Source organism: Quercus robur, chromosome 4, assembly GCF_932294415.1.
Source record: "Quercus robur chromosome 4, dhQueRobu3.1, whole genome shotgun sequence".
Lineage (NCBI taxonomy): Eukaryota > Viridiplantae > Streptophyta > Magnoliopsida > Fagales > Fagaceae > Quercus > Quercus robur.
In genome coordinates this window covers 75,026,714-75,044,107 of record NC_065537.1, presented here as the reverse complement: position 1 = coordinate 75,044,107, position 17,394 = coordinate 75,026,714, and the positions used below count along the sequence as shown (strand labels likewise).

The 17,394-nt window shown below is 32.7% G+C and overlaps 1 protein-coding gene and 2 long non-coding RNA genes across 4 annotated transcripts; all 3 read right to left on the bottom strand.

Moving 5' to 3' along the window:
- Window positions 1–3,019: 3,019 nt before the first annotated feature.
- Window positions 3,020–6,878, bottom strand: LOC126722592 (uncharacterized). The gene is made up of 6 exons (XM_050425739.1): window positions 6,654–6,878; window positions 4,839–4,925; window positions 4,500–4,733; window positions 4,218–4,385; window positions 4,064–4,117; window positions 3,020–3,382 (listed from the first exon to the last, which is right to left on the bottom strand). Exons 1-6 carry the CDS (start codon window positions 6,876–6,878, stop codon window positions 3,020–3,022), a joined length of 1,131 nt encoding a protein of 376 aa, XP_050281696.1.
- Window positions 6,879–12,422: 5,544 nt separating this feature from the next.
- Window positions 12,423–14,381, bottom strand: LOC126723748 (uncharacterized). Of its 2 annotated transcripts, XR_007654448.1 has the most exons (7): window positions 14,298–14,381; window positions 13,923–14,214; window positions 13,512–13,793; window positions 13,157–13,405; window positions 12,869–13,032; window positions 12,641–12,786; window positions 12,423–12,528 (listed from the first exon to the last, which is right to left on the bottom strand). It is a non-coding gene; the product is annotated as an uncharacterized LOC126723748 (long non-coding RNA). The 2 variants fall into 2 exon arrangements; XR_007654447.1 differs by having other exon boundaries at window positions 12,423–12,786.
- A 97-nt stretch (window positions 14,382–14,478) lies between these two features.
- Window positions 14,479–16,840, bottom strand: LOC126723749 (uncharacterized). Its single transcript, XR_007654449.1, has 3 exons — window positions 16,665–16,840; window positions 16,201–16,299; window positions 14,479–15,460 (listed from the first exon to the last, which is right to left on the bottom strand). It is a non-coding gene; the product is annotated as an uncharacterized LOC126723749 (long non-coding RNA).
- Between the last annotated feature and the right edge of the window lie 554 nt (window positions 16,841–17,394).

The window sequence follows — 17,394 nt, the reverse complement described above, 5'->3', positions numbered from 1 at the left end:
TTTATTTACAGTAGGTATAGAGTTCCCTACTATGGGAAAATCCTTTTCAAGCTAACCTTACGGCCCAAGTGAAAGAGCTTGAGGCCCAATTTTGAATCTCACCCCCTTTGTGTACATTTCTCATGGAGGCTCGGGCTATGAACTGAGCTTCCACCTTTTTAATAATTTCTTCCTCTCTTTCTCTTGTGTATCACTCTCCCTCTCCCCAAATTTTTTACAACCTCCTACTCACACCATCTCTTCCCCTTTTTATATCCTTCCTTTAGTGAGTTTGCCATAATAAAAAGTGGTTTTTCCTAATCCAGTAGGCCCCATCTAGACCTATATTCCTGATCAGATGGGACTCGCCACACACTTTTGAAGTGACTCTTTAGGAACTTGTGCCAACCTCCAAATTCACGTTTGGAAGGTGGATATCCCAAGGCATTATGTCTCATGCTCAGCAATATCTTGGCGTTGTCAATTTGGACTATGTCATGCTCGGGCCTTTCATACTTGTTCTACACGACCTAGGTGGGCTTGACTTACGTAGGTCTTGGCCTTGGGCCAATACATGATTTACAAATTGTACAACACACACACACACACACACACATATATGTTGTTGAAAACGTAGCCATGCACTTCGAATGATGGACATACGTGGTTAGGAAGTCAACCCATTCCTTATCATGGATGCTCTTAACATTAGGTTGTGGGTATGCATTCAAGGCTTGTGCTATAGATGCATATTCATGCTTCATTGAGTACATGACCTACCGCGTGTGTGATTGCCCCTATCCATGTCAGCTGATGACATTGGTTTTCCCGTATATGCGACACGCATCATGTATTTATACTTTTGTGAGCCTCGATTTCCCTACTCTGAGCACACTAATGCATGTTGTACACACAAGAATGAAACACTACCGGTGTGCCATACTGCATCAAATGCGAAACTTTGTCGGATTTTTACCATGAAAATGTGGTACCTTCTTGCAGTATTCTCATCGCAAAAGATTGATGAGAATAGTGTTTTATGTATTATGATGTACCTGACCCAAAATGCTACTTGATTTTTACCACGAAAATAATGCAAAATGCATAAACATTGGTCCATATTTTTATTCCACAAACCGAGGAAGAATTTAAAATTAAAAAGTTAAAAAAAAAAAAGAGAAAAGTAAACGTGACCAGTAGCGTAGAAAGGATTTTGGTGGTAGTTAGATGTGTCAAGTGTTGATTGGCTAATAAAAGTCTACGCTCTCATCAACAAAAAAGAGCGCGTTTGAACCGTTAAAAAAGGTATAGTGAGAGAGAACCATTGGGATGACACGTGAAGAAAATTTAGATTAATCTAAAGTCCGTCATAGTCGTTGCACTTGCCTCTACATATTACCCACTCTTTTTGGCATATTTAATATATTTATTAAATAAAATTAAAAATTAGAAGAAGAAGACAGAGAAAAAAAAAAGGGTTAAACTTTGAAGTGCCTTTTTCCCAATTATTGTCATTTTGGACGTTTTGAAAATTTTATTTTTGTCTTTTATTTATTTTTAAGTTGGTTATATTCCATTTCTGTTAATATGATAACCTTTCATGATTTTTTTTTTCTAAAATGTTGCCAAATACATAAATTACATTGTTGTTGATAGGAAAAATATATTATGAAGCATTAGATTACTAATGAAAATTCTTCTAGAAAAATGATTATTTAAGAATTGATAATTTTTTACAAATTTTACAAATGAAAACAGAACAAAATATTAAAAAATGTTAAAGTTATAAATCTTTTTACAAACTAGTAATATGAAGAGTAATGTCAAAGATAGGTTTAAATAAGAATAAGTAAAAATTTACCATAACAATTATCTATAAAAAAAAAAAATTATGAAATAATTTGTGAATGTAGCCTTGCTCAATACAAATGGGCCAAAAGATAAAGGATAAAGATAAAATAATATCTCTAAGATATTTCTAACTTAAATAGTATTTATATATTAATAGAAAATTGAAAACTTCAGGCCAAGGACCGAAGTGTCCCTTTATTTTTTTGTCTTATTTTTCTATAATAAAAATAGAAAGAGAAATGTCATGTACATTGCAATTTCACATGAATTTCATTTGCATTTTCCCCTAAAGTCATCTCTATCTCTCTCTAACTCTCTATTTCTGTGTGTCTCTCACTCATGAAAATTCCAACATAACTTATTATAACAGTGAATTTTGAAAGTAAAAAGAGTAAAGTGAAGGTTCAAATAAATGTCAAGTAACCTTTTATAGTTTTTTTTTTTTTTTTTTTTTTTTTTTTAGCACTTATCCATTTTAAATCTTGAACAACTTATGAGAGAGAGAGATATCATCTATATTCTCCCTTGACTCATAGATATCCTTGAAAACTAGAAAGATTTCGGAGGATGAACTTTCATAAATAAGAGATGCAAGTGATGAAAGTGGACATTCTCAAGCTCTCTGACATTCTTTTGGTCATGTTACCACTATCTACCATACATGTTGGGATTCGAGTAACACCTTCAATTCATTTAGATTTTCAATTATTAAAAACAAAAATTGGTAACTCATGAAAATTAAAATGATACCATTTAGTTGGAAAATGTCATTCTCACCATGAATCTACTAGCCCTGATACCATGTTTTTGAAGTTGGTGGACCTTTACATAATCACATTCCCAAACACTAATACACCACAAATAATGGAAGACAGACATATTCTCAAATGACACAAGCGAAGATAGAACAAATAGAGAAGAGGATGAGATTTCTTGGTTTGGAATGGAGAAAAGCTTGTGTATATATACTATACCATGCAATCTTAACTTCCACCATATTAAATTACATAATTTCAAAATTTTACTACCCCATAGAATAACTATTTATTTTCATTATTGAATCAAAGAGAGTTTCAAATCACGCATGGCTTGTAGGTACATTTGGTGTGAAATGAAGAGAAGAAGAAAATGATTCTCGTCTTCTTATTTTTCTCTCTTTCTCCTTAATTTTGAACAATAATTTAAATGATCATGGACAAATGGGGCTTCTACCAGGACCACCATAATAAAAGAAGTCGTCCCCTCTTAACAGATTATAGCAATTGGGATGCGTAACGATTCTACGATTGTCCCTGGGTCCCCTGAGAACTACTTCATGATCTATAACTTTGAGATTTTGGAAGAAACTAGCCCTCTTGGGCCCTTCTTCAGCAAAATGGCCACTGCCCATTTGTGTTGTGGTGTGCTGCCCACCTCTCTGTTCGTTTATCACCTCTCCTCCCCATGTAACACTCGTAGCGCTATTAGCCAGGATCGAGAAAAGGGAGGATGGCCAATATCCCATTATAAAATTATCACCAAGTTGCAACCACCAGTGTCCATCTACATTGTCCTACCTCATTGTACATGCCATGCAAATTAGTTTGTAATATTTTGAAAGATAAATGAAGGTATAAAGACTAATGAAAGAGGAAAAAAAAATGAAGCTTTTTGTGCAAAACAACATGGACACTTAAATTCTCCGGTCTTAAAAATAAGTTAGGTAAAAATAAATTGTGTATAGAAAAAATATTGAAACCTTAAAATTTAAAAAGATGTATATAAAAAAAAAAAAAAAAAAAAACGAGAAAAAGGATATTCAAACGTACACTGTTACAACTAAAACCAGAAGAATTTCAAACATTTGTTACAATGACTTTTTTCACGAGAAAAAAGAAATAACATATGATATGATCATATATGTGTATCCAAAAATTAGAAGTATTTGATAAATTAATTAAATTGAAATATTGTACTACCTTAAAGACAAAGAAGTTGACTGAACTTTGGTCACCGCCATAATCGGAATAAGGCTCGAGGCTTGCCCCAAACGCAAGCCGGTTGTCGGTTTGAACAAAGCCAGGGCATTGCAGATTGTAGCAACCGCTTTGGTATCCATTATTCTGCAGCCATGATAATATATATATATATATATATATATATATATATATATTTATTTATATATAAAGACACTTTTCAGGAAAAAAAAAAAATGGCTAGTGCTGGCAGGGAAGTCAAATATTGAAACACGTACAGTCCAAAACGTGAAGAGTCTAGTGCGGTAATCTTGGTTCATCTCATGGTAGACCTGTTTCTCCCCAAATAATTATGTAAAAATTAGAAATTATTAGTAATTCAATGTTTTGCATGCGCCTAAAAGAAAAGCTGATAGATGAAATAATATATACCATCACGCCACCTTCAATTGTATCACGGTTTACACCATTATTATCAGCAGCTGCCAACCAGAATTGAGCCAAGCTAAACTCGTTTTGTTCCTGGACATGGGGATTCCACACGTTTATGTCTGCATTCATTCCATAATACGTATCTCCTTCCTCTATAAGCGTTGCATACTAGAAACTCAACCATAAAAATAAAGGTTGTGAATGTTAATTTGAGTCCTTCATTATAGTAGATACCAATAAGCTCAAATCAATTAATACTATTGGTTAAAAGTTAAGTTGTACCTCATGGATCGCATTGTTATCATCATTAGGGATGCTATTGTATTTTTGCCTTCCATAATTAGCTACAGAGCTTGCCCTTAATAAATCTTCTTCTTTAGTTCTTCTTATGGGAATGGTTCCTTCTGGGCATCTTCCATTCAAGTGCCATGACTGAGTAATTTTGGGCTTGGAGTTCGAAGAGACGTTGTTGCTCTCTTTGAATAAAAACTCTTCTGGGTAAGAACCAGGTCTCATCTATGGTATTCGACATAGATACCAACGCAAACCCAGCCCATACCATGCATACAATAAGTATCAAATTAATATATCAAAAGAAATTTAGTTAATTAAACTAGTCACCTGAATTGTGTGATTTTTCAACAAAGGATGATCAAAAGCTGGCTGCTTTTTGATATCTACGCAATCAATTATATCTCCATCCGGGCTCTGTATCAAATACATTTTATCATCACACACACATAGATATTAGTTTGAATTCTCAGTGTTGTAATAAAATTACACTGCTATTGTACATGGGAGTCATGGAGACACCACAATCCAAAAAAGTGAATTATTCTTCAAAGACTAAAGCTGAAAATACTATATAGGACACAAACATATTATATGAAGAAAATAATAACCTTGATGGTTTTAAGAGCAGGCTTGTTAAGGCGCTTCAATTGCCGCTGAATCTCTAATTTTTTTTTCTTATCAAAGATGGTGTTAGTGTTCCTCATTCCAACTGATGACATTGGAACGAGAAAGAACAATAACAAGGTTAACTTTGCAGCCCTCATCCACCTCCTCCCACTTCCACAAGGCGGTGCCATGAGTAACTAGATAATACTCGAATCAAGTGGCAGTAATAGCTAGCTTTCGTCACCCCTTTTACAATATTAAATTGTGCATTTGTTCGTCCTCTATTCCACATGCTATTTGTCAATATATACATAAACAAACTAGCTTCTAAACTAACTATCACCCTTATTTTTAACAAACTTCTAGATAAGACTTTAATTTAGCTATTTTACTTTAAATTTTTTCGCTTATAAGTACAAATTCCCGGTTAAATTTCCTATAAACTACTGCCATTCTTTGTTTTTGTCAAGATTCAAGGAAAAACAATTTGTCCTCTTTGAACTATTCCACAAGCTAAAAATACGGGAGGTTTGTTATATTAAATTTTGCTTTAAAAAAATCATAAATCAGAGAATATGAGATAAATGAGAAATTTAGTAATGATTTATGCTTCGGATGGTGTCTCCAAAATTTTGGTTATGTAAGACTTAGTGTCTCAAAAATTATAGAATCTCATTTTTTGTCTTTTGAAGGAGAGATAAGAATGTAGTGGGAAGTGAGAAAAGTTTAGGTTTAAATTTTGTAAAAGAATTTTATTAATTTAAAAAAAAAATGTGTAAATAAAATTTCCTTATATGTCTTTATATTTATTTTAGGAGTAGTTTTAAATATCCTGCAGACTTTCTATATGAGGAGTGCTTGTACTTCTGATAACAAAGTCTTCGTCCCAAAATTTTGGGTTGCTCCTATGGATTCAAAGCTAAAGAATATGCTACATCCAATTCATACATATATAATCAAAAGGATTCCCTATGAAAATTGAACTACTCACACATAGAAAATAACAAAATGATATAAAATTTATATCCAAGAGATGCATAGACATAATTCCATATACCATGAAAATATAAGTCATTGCGAAATGAAAAATCTATTCCTTCAAGATTGAAAAAGATATAGGCAAAACACCATTTTAGTCCTTACATTTTAGAGTCATATTCAATTTTGTCCCTACATTTTGGTAGCAGTTAATTTGGAATCCCTACATGTTGGCTTGTCTAATGCTGATGTGTTTAAATTTTAAGGGTCCCCGTCATCAATTAGATGGCAAAAGAAGCCACATCAACATTTTTATTATTATTAGATGGCAAAAGAAGTCACATTAGCATTCATATATATATATATATATATCCTTTTGCCAAATTTATCATTTTCTTTATTATTATTATTATTATTATTTAATTTCTTACCATTTCTTAGTAACCAAACGTATTTTCATTTTAAATTTCTTGGTAGCCAAACAGCATACTTGGAATTTGATTCACCACTACTGATCCTAAAGTACCACCTGCCTAACAATTCAAATCCACCACTGACCATAATCCCATAACCACCAAACTCGAATTTCCACCAACCCACAATCCAGCACCACCACCAAACTTCAAATCCACCACTACCAAACCCATATCCACCCCCACAAAACACACAAACAAACCCAAATCCATCACCACCGCTCAAGGCAACTACTTCTCCAGTGACTACGATCTCACCACATTGCTGCACAAGGCAAACCCAAAATCCATCTCTAGTAGCCGATCTCATCTCATCTCTACTTCTCTTCTACCAGGACCACCATAATAAAACAAGTCTTCCCCTTTTAAGAGATTATAGCAATTGATGATGATTCCATGATTGTCCCTGGGTCCCCTGAGAATTTGTTCAGCATCCATAACTTTGAGATTTTGGAAGAAACTAGCCCTGCTGGGGCCTTCTTCAGCGACATGGCCACTGCCCATTTGTATTGTGGGGCGTTGCCCACCAATGTTTCTGTTTCTCACCTCTCATCCATAACCATTGAAGCGATATTTGAGAGGACCGAGAATAGGAAGGATGGCCAATATCCCATTAGATACGAATTACCAAGTTGCAACCACCAGTGTCCATCTACATTGTCCTTCCTCATTTTACATACCATGCAAATCAGTTTGTAATATTTTGAAACAATTTATTTATTTTTTAAAAATGGTAGTGCTGGCAGGGAATTCAAATATTGAAACATGTACAGTCCAAAACGTGAAGAGTCTAGTGCTGTAATCTCGAAATATATCACAGTAGACTTGTTTCTCCACATAAATAATTTTGTAAAAATTAGAAATTATTAGTAATTCGATGTTTTTCATGCGCCAAGCTGAACTCGTTTTGTTCCTGGACTTGGGGATTCCACACGTTTATTTCTGCATTCATTCCATAATACGTATCTCCTTCCTCTATAAGCGTTCCATACTAGAAACTCAACCATAAAAATAAAGGTTGTGAATGTTCAAATTATAGTAGATACCAATAAGCTCAAATTAATTAATAATATTGGCTAAAAATTAAGTTGTACCTCATGGTTCTCGTTATTCTTATCATTAGGGATGCTATTGTATTTTTGCCTTCCATGTATGATTTGCTACAGTGCTTGCCCTTAATAAATCTTCTTCTTTAGTTCTTCCTATGGGAATGGTTCCTTCTGGGCATCTTCCATTCAAGTGCCATGGCTGAGTAGTTTCGGGCTTGGAGTATGAAGACACGTTGTTGCTCTCATTGAATAAAAGCCCTTTAGGGTAAAAACTAGGTCTCATCTATGGTATTCCACATAGATACCTGCGCAAAAGGGCTTTTATTCAATGAGAGCAACAATGGAAAATTAAGCTAAAAATAAGTTAGTGGAAAATTAAGCTTATTTTCCATTGTACAATAGAAAATAAATTAGTTCAATAGTACAGTAAACTCATAAATAGTAACGAAAAGTACAATGAAACGTATGAATAATAATAAAAATAAGCTGAAATTTTCAGTTTGTTCCAAACGCACACTTACATAATCTAAAAATTATACTACTCGCACTTAAATAAATAACAAAATGGTATAAAATTTATTTCCAAGAGACGCGTGGACATATTGCCGTATACAATGAAAATATAAGTCATTGCAAAATGAAAAATCTATTCTAATTAAGATTGAAAAAGACTTATTTTAAAATTAAAAAAAAATATTGGAAACAATTTCGTGCAAATAAATGATATAAAACTGATATTTAGGTGATGCATAGACATATGGTCACAACATGAAAATATATGTCATTTCCAATGTTGTTATTCGACAAGACAAGGATATTTTAGTTGATATTTTACCACTCAAGTCTACTCCATCCCTCCAGTTCCCTTATGGGGAATCTTTGGCTTCTCGCTTAATTGTGGCTATTGAACAAAAACTTATCTATTGAACAAAGTTCTAGTAGATGCCATCCATGTTAAAGTTAGACATAGGGTAGTTCTTAGGGGAATAAAATAGAAATAGGGTAACAATTCCCTCACACTCATTATTTCACATCCAAGTTACATGATTTAAAAATGGACATCACATTTTTTGATTTTTAAAATGTTTACATCAGCACATCAATTATAGATATTGTGTATCATGGTGAATGTAAAATAAGTATATGAAAATATTAAGCCATTTTTCAAAGAGCTACAAACCATATGTCGTGGAAATTGCTTTGTAAACAATAATTCTAGGACCAAACCATTTTGCCCACCCTTTCCTACAAATGTTTTACGTAGTTGATTATAAGTGGTAGAAAAAAGATGATAAATTTATGTAAAAGTGACTGACAATCTATCACAATTAGCCACATAGATAATTGTTAGAAATAGTTAGCTGTCATATAGAACATATAGCATACATAAGTGACGTGGATCCTTTCTCCTCCTATAATTATACCTAGGTCCCAATGGGATGTCCGTGAAAATTTTCTCTCCCTGAAAATAGACTAATGTGCTCCATTCTGCCAATATGGCCCTAGCTTTCTTTAAGTTAGTCTTGTTGTAATCCTTGAGAAGCTATAAGGGAAAACTAGGGCTACACACTTGACTTTGCTATTAACAAAGCCTTTGGACAATCAGACTTCAAGTCAAACCACGTGGTTAGGTTTCGGTTGCTTCAATAAAACTCATAACAATTATCATTCAAAAATTTTATAACGAATTGGCAAGTTGTTAATAATAGATAATAATATATATATATATATATATATATATATTTATTTATTTATTTATTTATACACACTAGTGAACTCATATCACAACTTACAAAAAATATTATCAATTATTGTAAAAAATTATTAAGTGTGAAATCGTACTCCTAGTTGCTTATTTTTTGTATTCCCTATAGCATGTGTCGTACTTAGTGACTGGATTTTTTAAGATTCGATATCATGGTAGTTTGACACATCTAATATGCAACCTTAGGAATACTATAAATTTTAATATATTGGATTTGAAATCCAACGTGTTAACATTTAAACACAATATGAATGTTTCTAAAATAAAACACGAAGAACAATAATAATGATAATAATTTATTTAATATGACGTTGATGTGAGTGCAATACTATTCATTGTCACGTTAATTTCTAAGGTTTTGGTAGTAAATTTTTCTGCAATGGCGTATTAATGATTTTGCTGTCAACTAGGACTAGGACAAACTAGATCATTCTGGCATACAAAGGATAAGACAATCGGGTGACACCAGCGTGGCACTAATCGAATTTTATCTGATATTAAGTCAGATGGTCTTACATTTAATCCATGAGATGATAAAATACCTTAACCAGGGGAATGCTGACTCATATTACGTATTCACTATTATCCTAATCAACTAGTCTTACTATATATACTTCCACATTAAAATGTGCATTTGTTCATCTTCTTTATACTATTCCACATGCTATTTATCAATATATACATAAACAAACTTCTATACTAAGGATCACCCTATTTTTGACTATGTCTAATAAGACTTTAATTTAGCTATTTTATTTTAATTTTTTTAGCTTATAAGTTCAAATTCCCTGATAAATTTCCTATGAACTACTGTCATTATTTGTTTTTGTCATTTTTTAGGATTGGTCAAAATTTAAGGAAAAGTAATTCGTCCTCTTTGAATTACTGTCATTCTTTGTTTTTGTCATTTTTTAGGATTGGTCAAAATTCAAGGAAAAATAATTCGTCTTCTTTGAACTTTTCCACAAGCTAAAAATTTGGGAGGTTTGTCATTTAAATTTTGCTTAAAAAAAAAAAATCATAAAATCAGATAATATGAGATAAATGATAAATTTAGTGATGATTTAAGTTTTGGATAGTGTCTCAAAATTTTTTATTATGTTAGATTTATTGTCTCAAAAATGATAGAATCTCTTTTTTTTTTTTTTTTTTTTTTTTTTTTTTTTTTTTTTTTTTTTTTTGTTTGAAGGAGAGATAAGAATGTAGTGGGAAGTGAGAAAAGTTTAGGTTTAAGTTTTGTAAAAGAATTTTATTAATTTTTTTTAAAAGAATGCCTAAATGAAATTTCCTTATATGTCTTTAAATTTATTTTAGGAGCAGTTTTAAATATCCTGTAGACTTTTTATATGAGGTGTGCTTGTACTTCTAATAACAAAGTATTAGTCCCAAAATTTTGGGTCGCTCATATGGATCCAAAACCAAAAATTATGCACCATCCAATTCCTTCAAGTTATGTGATCAAAATGATTCCCTATGAATATTACACTACTCACACATAGAAAATTACAAAATGATATAAAATTTATATCCAAGAGATGCGTAGACATATTTCCATATACCATGAAAATATAAGTCATTGCGAAATCAAAAATCTATTCTATCAAGATTGAAAAAGATATAGGCGAAAACACCATTTTAATCCCTACATTTTAGGATTACGGTCAATTTAGTTCATATTATTTTCAACTTACAATTAATTTATTCCTTATCGTTAACTCACTAATAGAAAATGCTTATGTATCTAATGGTGTGCAATGTTAGCATGTCCAATGCTGATGTGTTTAAATTTTAGGGTCCCGATCAGCAATTAGATAGCAAAAGAAGCCACATCAACATTTTTAATTATTAGATGGAAAAAGAAGTCACATCAGCATTTATACTTCCTTTGCAATTTCTTGGTAGCTAAACAGCATACTTGCAATTTGATTCACCACCACCAAGCCTAACAGTTCAGAACCACCCGACCACAATCCATAACCACCAAACTTGAATTACCACCAACCCACAGTCCAACACTACCACCAAACTTCAAATCCACTACATCCAAACCCATATCCACCCCTACAAACACACAAACAAGCCCAGATCCATCATCACAGCTCAAGGCAACTACTTCTCCAACGACTATGATCTCACTACATCGCTGCACAAGGCAAACCCAAAATCCATCTCAAGTAGCCGATCTCATCTCATCTCTCTCCCAATGCCCATTATCGCAACCGTCTTGGGCTAAGCCTCAGCCGTCGGCGTCATCTTGGCTGTAAGCCACGACTACATCCTCATGCGAAATGACAAAGGCTTCCATTACGGAGTTGGATGAGTCCAAAATAAGTAGAAATAGAGGGAGAGAGCAAGAAAATGGTGGCTACTGTCGGTGAACGGCGAGGAGCAACTTGTAACGCTGATTTCGTCCGCTTCGATCTTGGTTTAGTTTATATTAGGTGGGTTTGATCTTTTTTTTTGGGTTTTGATTTGCTGAGCTAGTGTGATTTAGTGAGGTTGAAGTAAAAAGATCCAAAATTTGGGTGGTTCATTCATAGTTTGTTGTCAAGAATGTATAAGTGCATAAGAAATTAAGAACAGAAAAATAAAATAGAATAAGGATTAAGGTTAAGGATTAAGTTTTCTTTCTTTAAAATTAAGATTTTTGTTTTTGTTTTTCGATAATAAGAAATTAAATTTTTTTTTTTCATTCATACAGTGATGTGGAATGTTTTAATATTAATTTAAATTAGTCGTTAATCCGTGCGATGCATGGGAAAGTTTTGCAATATTTAAATTATATGCAATTACAATAATCTCATTTCTCATGTTCAACATGCAATGATAAAAACACTAAATAAGAAATGTTGTATTAAAAAAAATGACAAAAACCACAAAACCAAAACCAAAAATACAAACTCACTTTTAAGGAAGTCAACTCTTGAAGAACTGGAACAATTAGGACATGTGGCATATGAAGAAACTTTCACTTGTCAAACTATTGAATTCCATTAAGCAAAAATATATTAAGCAAAGAAGTTAACACTACCAAAACCCAAAATCCAAACCCACTTTTGAGATCTTTATTCATTATCAATTAGTCAAGTTCCACAGCCATGTATATGTGGTCATGTGTTGATAATGGATCATCAGTATGAAGGAAACTGCATTTTAAATTATAATCAGCCATGAATGAGTGAGTTCTATGACAATGTTAAAAATATATTTTGTTTTTTGTGACTTATGAAGTGCAATTCATGAACTTAAGGTTTTGACCTTTACAATGAGTTAGATCAAGACAACCCCATGCACTGTCTTCAAGAAATGGACCAAAACCCAAAATCGCATTCTGCAACAAATACAGTAGGCTAGACATGTAGTTTACATCCAGTAACCCCATATCCACCATTTCTTTATGTTCTCTGTGGGAGGACACAATCAAATAAGAAGTAATAGTAAATATTTTGCCCAATTATAAAAGAAAAGCCACTTATTAAATTATACCTCTTGACAGGACAAAGCCACCCAAAGCAAACAGCATGACCAGTGCAAATGACCCAAATGTGTTGGCAAGAATCAGGTCCCCCCTACCAATTGCCCCAATAAAGCGAAATAATGCAGAAGCCATCTGGTTAAGAAGTAAAAGCAAAAGGTACTACCTAAAAAACCTGCAATATGAACATGAGAAAATATATAATTTGAAATAGAAAAAGAAAAAAAGAAAAAGTGAAACATATCTTTGTATGTTGACAAAAAAGTAGCATGATTTTATTTATTTATTCTATCTTTTACCTTCTAGCACTTGGATCAAAGCCAATGACATAGTAAGTGATGAATACCCATACAGCAACTTCTACAAACGTGATTGGAATCTTGATGATCCATGCAGGGAGAGAATATGCCCATGGAGGATAGAATAGGAGCTTCCTTTGCTTGAAGAAAACAGGAAGCTTTGCAACGGTCATGGATATCAGTTACTGACTTTCAGTGCATATCAGTCCGTAGGAAAGTTGTCATAACAACCATTGCCATTATTGTAAGCTAAAAGAAGAAAACAAAAGAAAAAGTTTATATTACTCAGATTTGGGTATAATGAAATTTGATATAGAAAAGAAAGTTTTAAAAAATACTATAAAGCTCATCTTACTTGAATGAACTTGAAGATGTAGACAAACAAATTCCTATTCATGAGCAAGAATTCTCTTGACAAGCAAGCTTTCAGCAGCTCTGCCTTTTTGACACCATACTTTCTTGTAGTCAAAGCAGCTGGATGGCTTTTAGCCTTGTCAAACTGAGTTGCAAATTCATCTCCGAGTTTCCGTCCCACATGGAAAGATTGGAATGCCTCAGCAAATTCCTTGACTGTTACAAAATTGTAGGGCTCATCTTTTTGTGCCCAATACTGCTTCTGATCTTTCCTTGAAGTCACCTATAAATTGGTTATACATGAATCCAAATATGAGATTCTACTTGTAATGCTTACCTCTTTAGAAGATAATAATACTATTAGCATAATAGCATATATGAGACCAAAACAAAAACCTTTATTCAAACTCACTTCTTGCAGGAAGTCTGCCACCCCTTTCCGCTCAGGACATTTAAAGCCCATTGATTCAAAAAATATAAGCACTTGTTCACGGGAACCCTGGTATACAATCTGGCCATCAGAGATGAGAATAATGTCATCGAAAAGATTATAAGTCTCTGGTGTTGGCTGGAGGAGGGAGATGACAGCAGTTCCATTGAATATTGCTTGATTGAATTCACAATCTGAAAAGTTGTTGAGCTATCCAAACCAGTAGATATTTCATCCATGAATAACACTTTAGATGGTCCAACCAACATCTAACCTATAATTTTAGTATTAGATATTATTGATACAGATGTAGAGAGAATATGATTCTGTATATATGAAATACAAATTTGACTTTACCAGTTGTAACTCGTTTCCTTTGCCCTCCAGATATTCCCCTTAACATTTGATTCCCAACTAAAGTATCTGCACAGACGTCCAATCCCAAAACCTTAAAACAATGTGGAAAATGAATAAAAGTGAACTATAATGATAATTTCTAAACAATTTCATAATCAATTCAACAATTTGCTGTTATTGCCTTTAGAATGTAATCTGTCACCACATTCACCTCCCGCCATTCTGTTGCCACTGCAGCAGAAACAAATAAATAGAATGACATATAATGACAATACATATTTTAAGGAAGCTGTGAAAACCAGGATAGAAAAGATTGGTTTTGCATAAATCCCAAAAGCAACAAAACTGCTGCAAACCAACTAAGCCAAGAAATTGATTACAACGAAAACCTTATACACAAAAATTCAACGCCTGTGATCAATAGGATTTTGTGAATCCAACAAAAGGCAAAAGTATTAAAGCATTAAGATTTTCTTTTTCATAAATTCTAAAGCATTAAGAAATTGAATTGGGTAAATTGCCTCTTCATATAGACAATAAATTCAAGTGCATGATCACAATTCTAAAAGTACTCCTCATGCCTCAAAACATTAAAAATGAAAACTTATGTTAGATTCCATCTAGCAGTCCCCATTGAAGTCCAAAAATATTAAAGCTCAAAGTTAGCAGCAAAATCGCTTACATACCTGCTATGGAAATCCACAATGGGATGTAGATGCCTAAGTTTGATGTAATTATCTTGAATAGATAAAAATTGCATAATTCATCGAACATAATTCATGTAACACCAAAAGAACATGAAATTTTAGATTTAAAAAAATTTTATAAGAAAGTTTTCTATTATAACCAAATTAATAGATTCCATTAAAATTTTAACTTTTTTACAACCATGGTATAGCTACTCAGATAGCACAACATGAGGATGGAAAAAAGAAAAAGTTGAATGAAAAGATCTCATATTAAATTTAAAAGGAATTTCATCAAACATGTGTCATGCAACACCAACAGAAGACCTAAAAAATAAGTTAATTCAAAGCAACCCAAAAAGATGATTCAAGGAAAAACACTTATCGTTTCATCCCTTCAAGCAATCTAGTTCCCAACAGATAGACCCATGAGTACAGTATGTTGACCAACAACTTTGATGACCTTGAAACTGAAATCTTGAATTTTGATTGAACAATGAGAAAAACAATATGATACCAGGATTAAAAAAAAAAAAAAAAAAAACAAATTTCATCAAATATTAGAGTGAAACCATCACTTTAGAACCAATACAGTCCTATTATCTGAAAATAAAACTGAGTTAAAACACAGTAAACACAAATTGTTCAAACTCAAACTAATGATGATAACTTTACAATGCAACATAGAAGTAGCTATGGCACTTATGAATGCATATTTCACAAACAATATGCCACGATCTCACACAGCATTAATCTGTGCCTTCTAATATTCCTAATTCTTATGAGTAGTTTGTCTCAATTTGATATTATTTTATTTCATAATGCTGTAATTTTCTTCCACTTATAGTTCTCACTGTTTTAAATATCATAAATTATTCCATGTTTTCATATTATATCTGTTACATTAGCCACTCCATGAGTCCATGATCCACAAACTGACTTTGCAAGTTACAATGCCTCAACTCTTACTACGTCACTTTTGCCTTGCTCCCTATATCCATATTCATAAACCAAAAAAAAAAAAAAAAAAAAATTAGTTTGAAGTTTAATGACATCCCAAAGCATTAATTGTTAACACATGAAACAAATCAAACAAAACACACCAAAAAATTTTATTTGAATTTTCTCAAAAACGACCCTAGAAACCCAATCTTTACTGCCAATCTCTTTAATCAACAATAATTCCCACAATCACAATTCAAATAAGAAATACATACCCAATTAGACAGCCATTGGTTTCTGCTTAGAGAATTTTGTAGGGGGATTTTTGGAATTATGACAAATCAATCAGAAGGGCAAAAACTTAGTACCTGATCCTGAAAATCAATGGCAAAAAAAAAAAAAAAAGGAAAAAAATCAGTGAAAAAGGAAAGACGAAAAGAAGATTGCTCAACAGGTTTTCTGAATCGCAAGGTAACAGGGTGGTGAGACCGTTCTCTCATCTTCTTCTTCTTCTTCTACTCCTTCTCTAGAGGATGATTGATACAGTTTTCTGAATTGGCTGGGGCGTAGCCTTCGACTATTTAGGTTTTTATCATATCTTAACGTTCGTGCCCTCAGATTTCTCATTCTTTCCCAGGATCCAAAACCCTTTTTTCCCTTCTCTTTTCCCTCAATTTCTCACCAAACAAATACAATCATAAGAAAATTGCAAAATAAAAATAAGAAGTTTTGGACTTACGGTGAACCTTTGGACTTGGTTTGGAACTTTGTTGGTCAAAAATTGTGAAGTCTTGCTATGAGTGCTTTTGCAGATAGGACAAAATTTATATGGAGGGAAGTACAGAGAAAGGGTGAGAGAGAGAGAGGAAGAAGAGCGTATAGAGAGATAGAAAAAGTGTGTTTTTTTTGGGAAGGAATTTGATACTTGCAAAATTTATAACTACCCGTGTAAGACTCTTTTATATATACGACGGTTTGGTTTTTTAAATAAACCGAATCAAGCCACCAACTGTAACAAAAATTGTAGTGAAACGGTTCGGTTAATTCAATAAAAGACATAACTTCTCGGGTTTTTTTTTTTTTTTTTAAATGGTAGTGTTTACTAACTGAAAAGGTGTTTATTGAAAAATGAAAAGATACAACTATTCGGTATTTTTAATTGTGAATGTGGAATAAATTTATGTAGCCACGTGGCGCAATGAGGAGCGGTCAATAAAAAGTCAAACGTTTCGGTTATTAGTTATTATTAGTCGCTAATCCGTGCGATGCACAGGAAACTTATAAAATTGAGATCTTAAAAAATATAGTGTTAATTTTTCTATTAAATACGTCCACTTTGTTCTTTTTTTGTTTTTTTAATTTCACATCCACTTTGTTCTAATAATAATTTTTTTTAAAATCTTATTTTTAAAAAGCCAAAAAATAAATTAAACCAAAATGACACATAATTTAATTTTCACCAAACTTCG

Coding starts and splice junctions, on each gene's coding strand:
- LOC126722592 (XM_050425739.1), bottom strand. CDS start 6,878: ATGAGATCGGCTACTAGAGATGGATTTTGGGTTTGCCTTGTGCAGCAA. Junction 4,386..4,499: donor ATAACAATGCGATCCATGAG/GTACAACTTAAC, acceptor TTGAGTTTCTAG/TATGCAACGCTTATAGAGGA. Junction 3,383..4,063: donor GACTCTTCACGTTTTGGACT/GTACGTGTTTCA, acceptor ACAATGAGGTAG/GACAATGTAGATGGACACTG.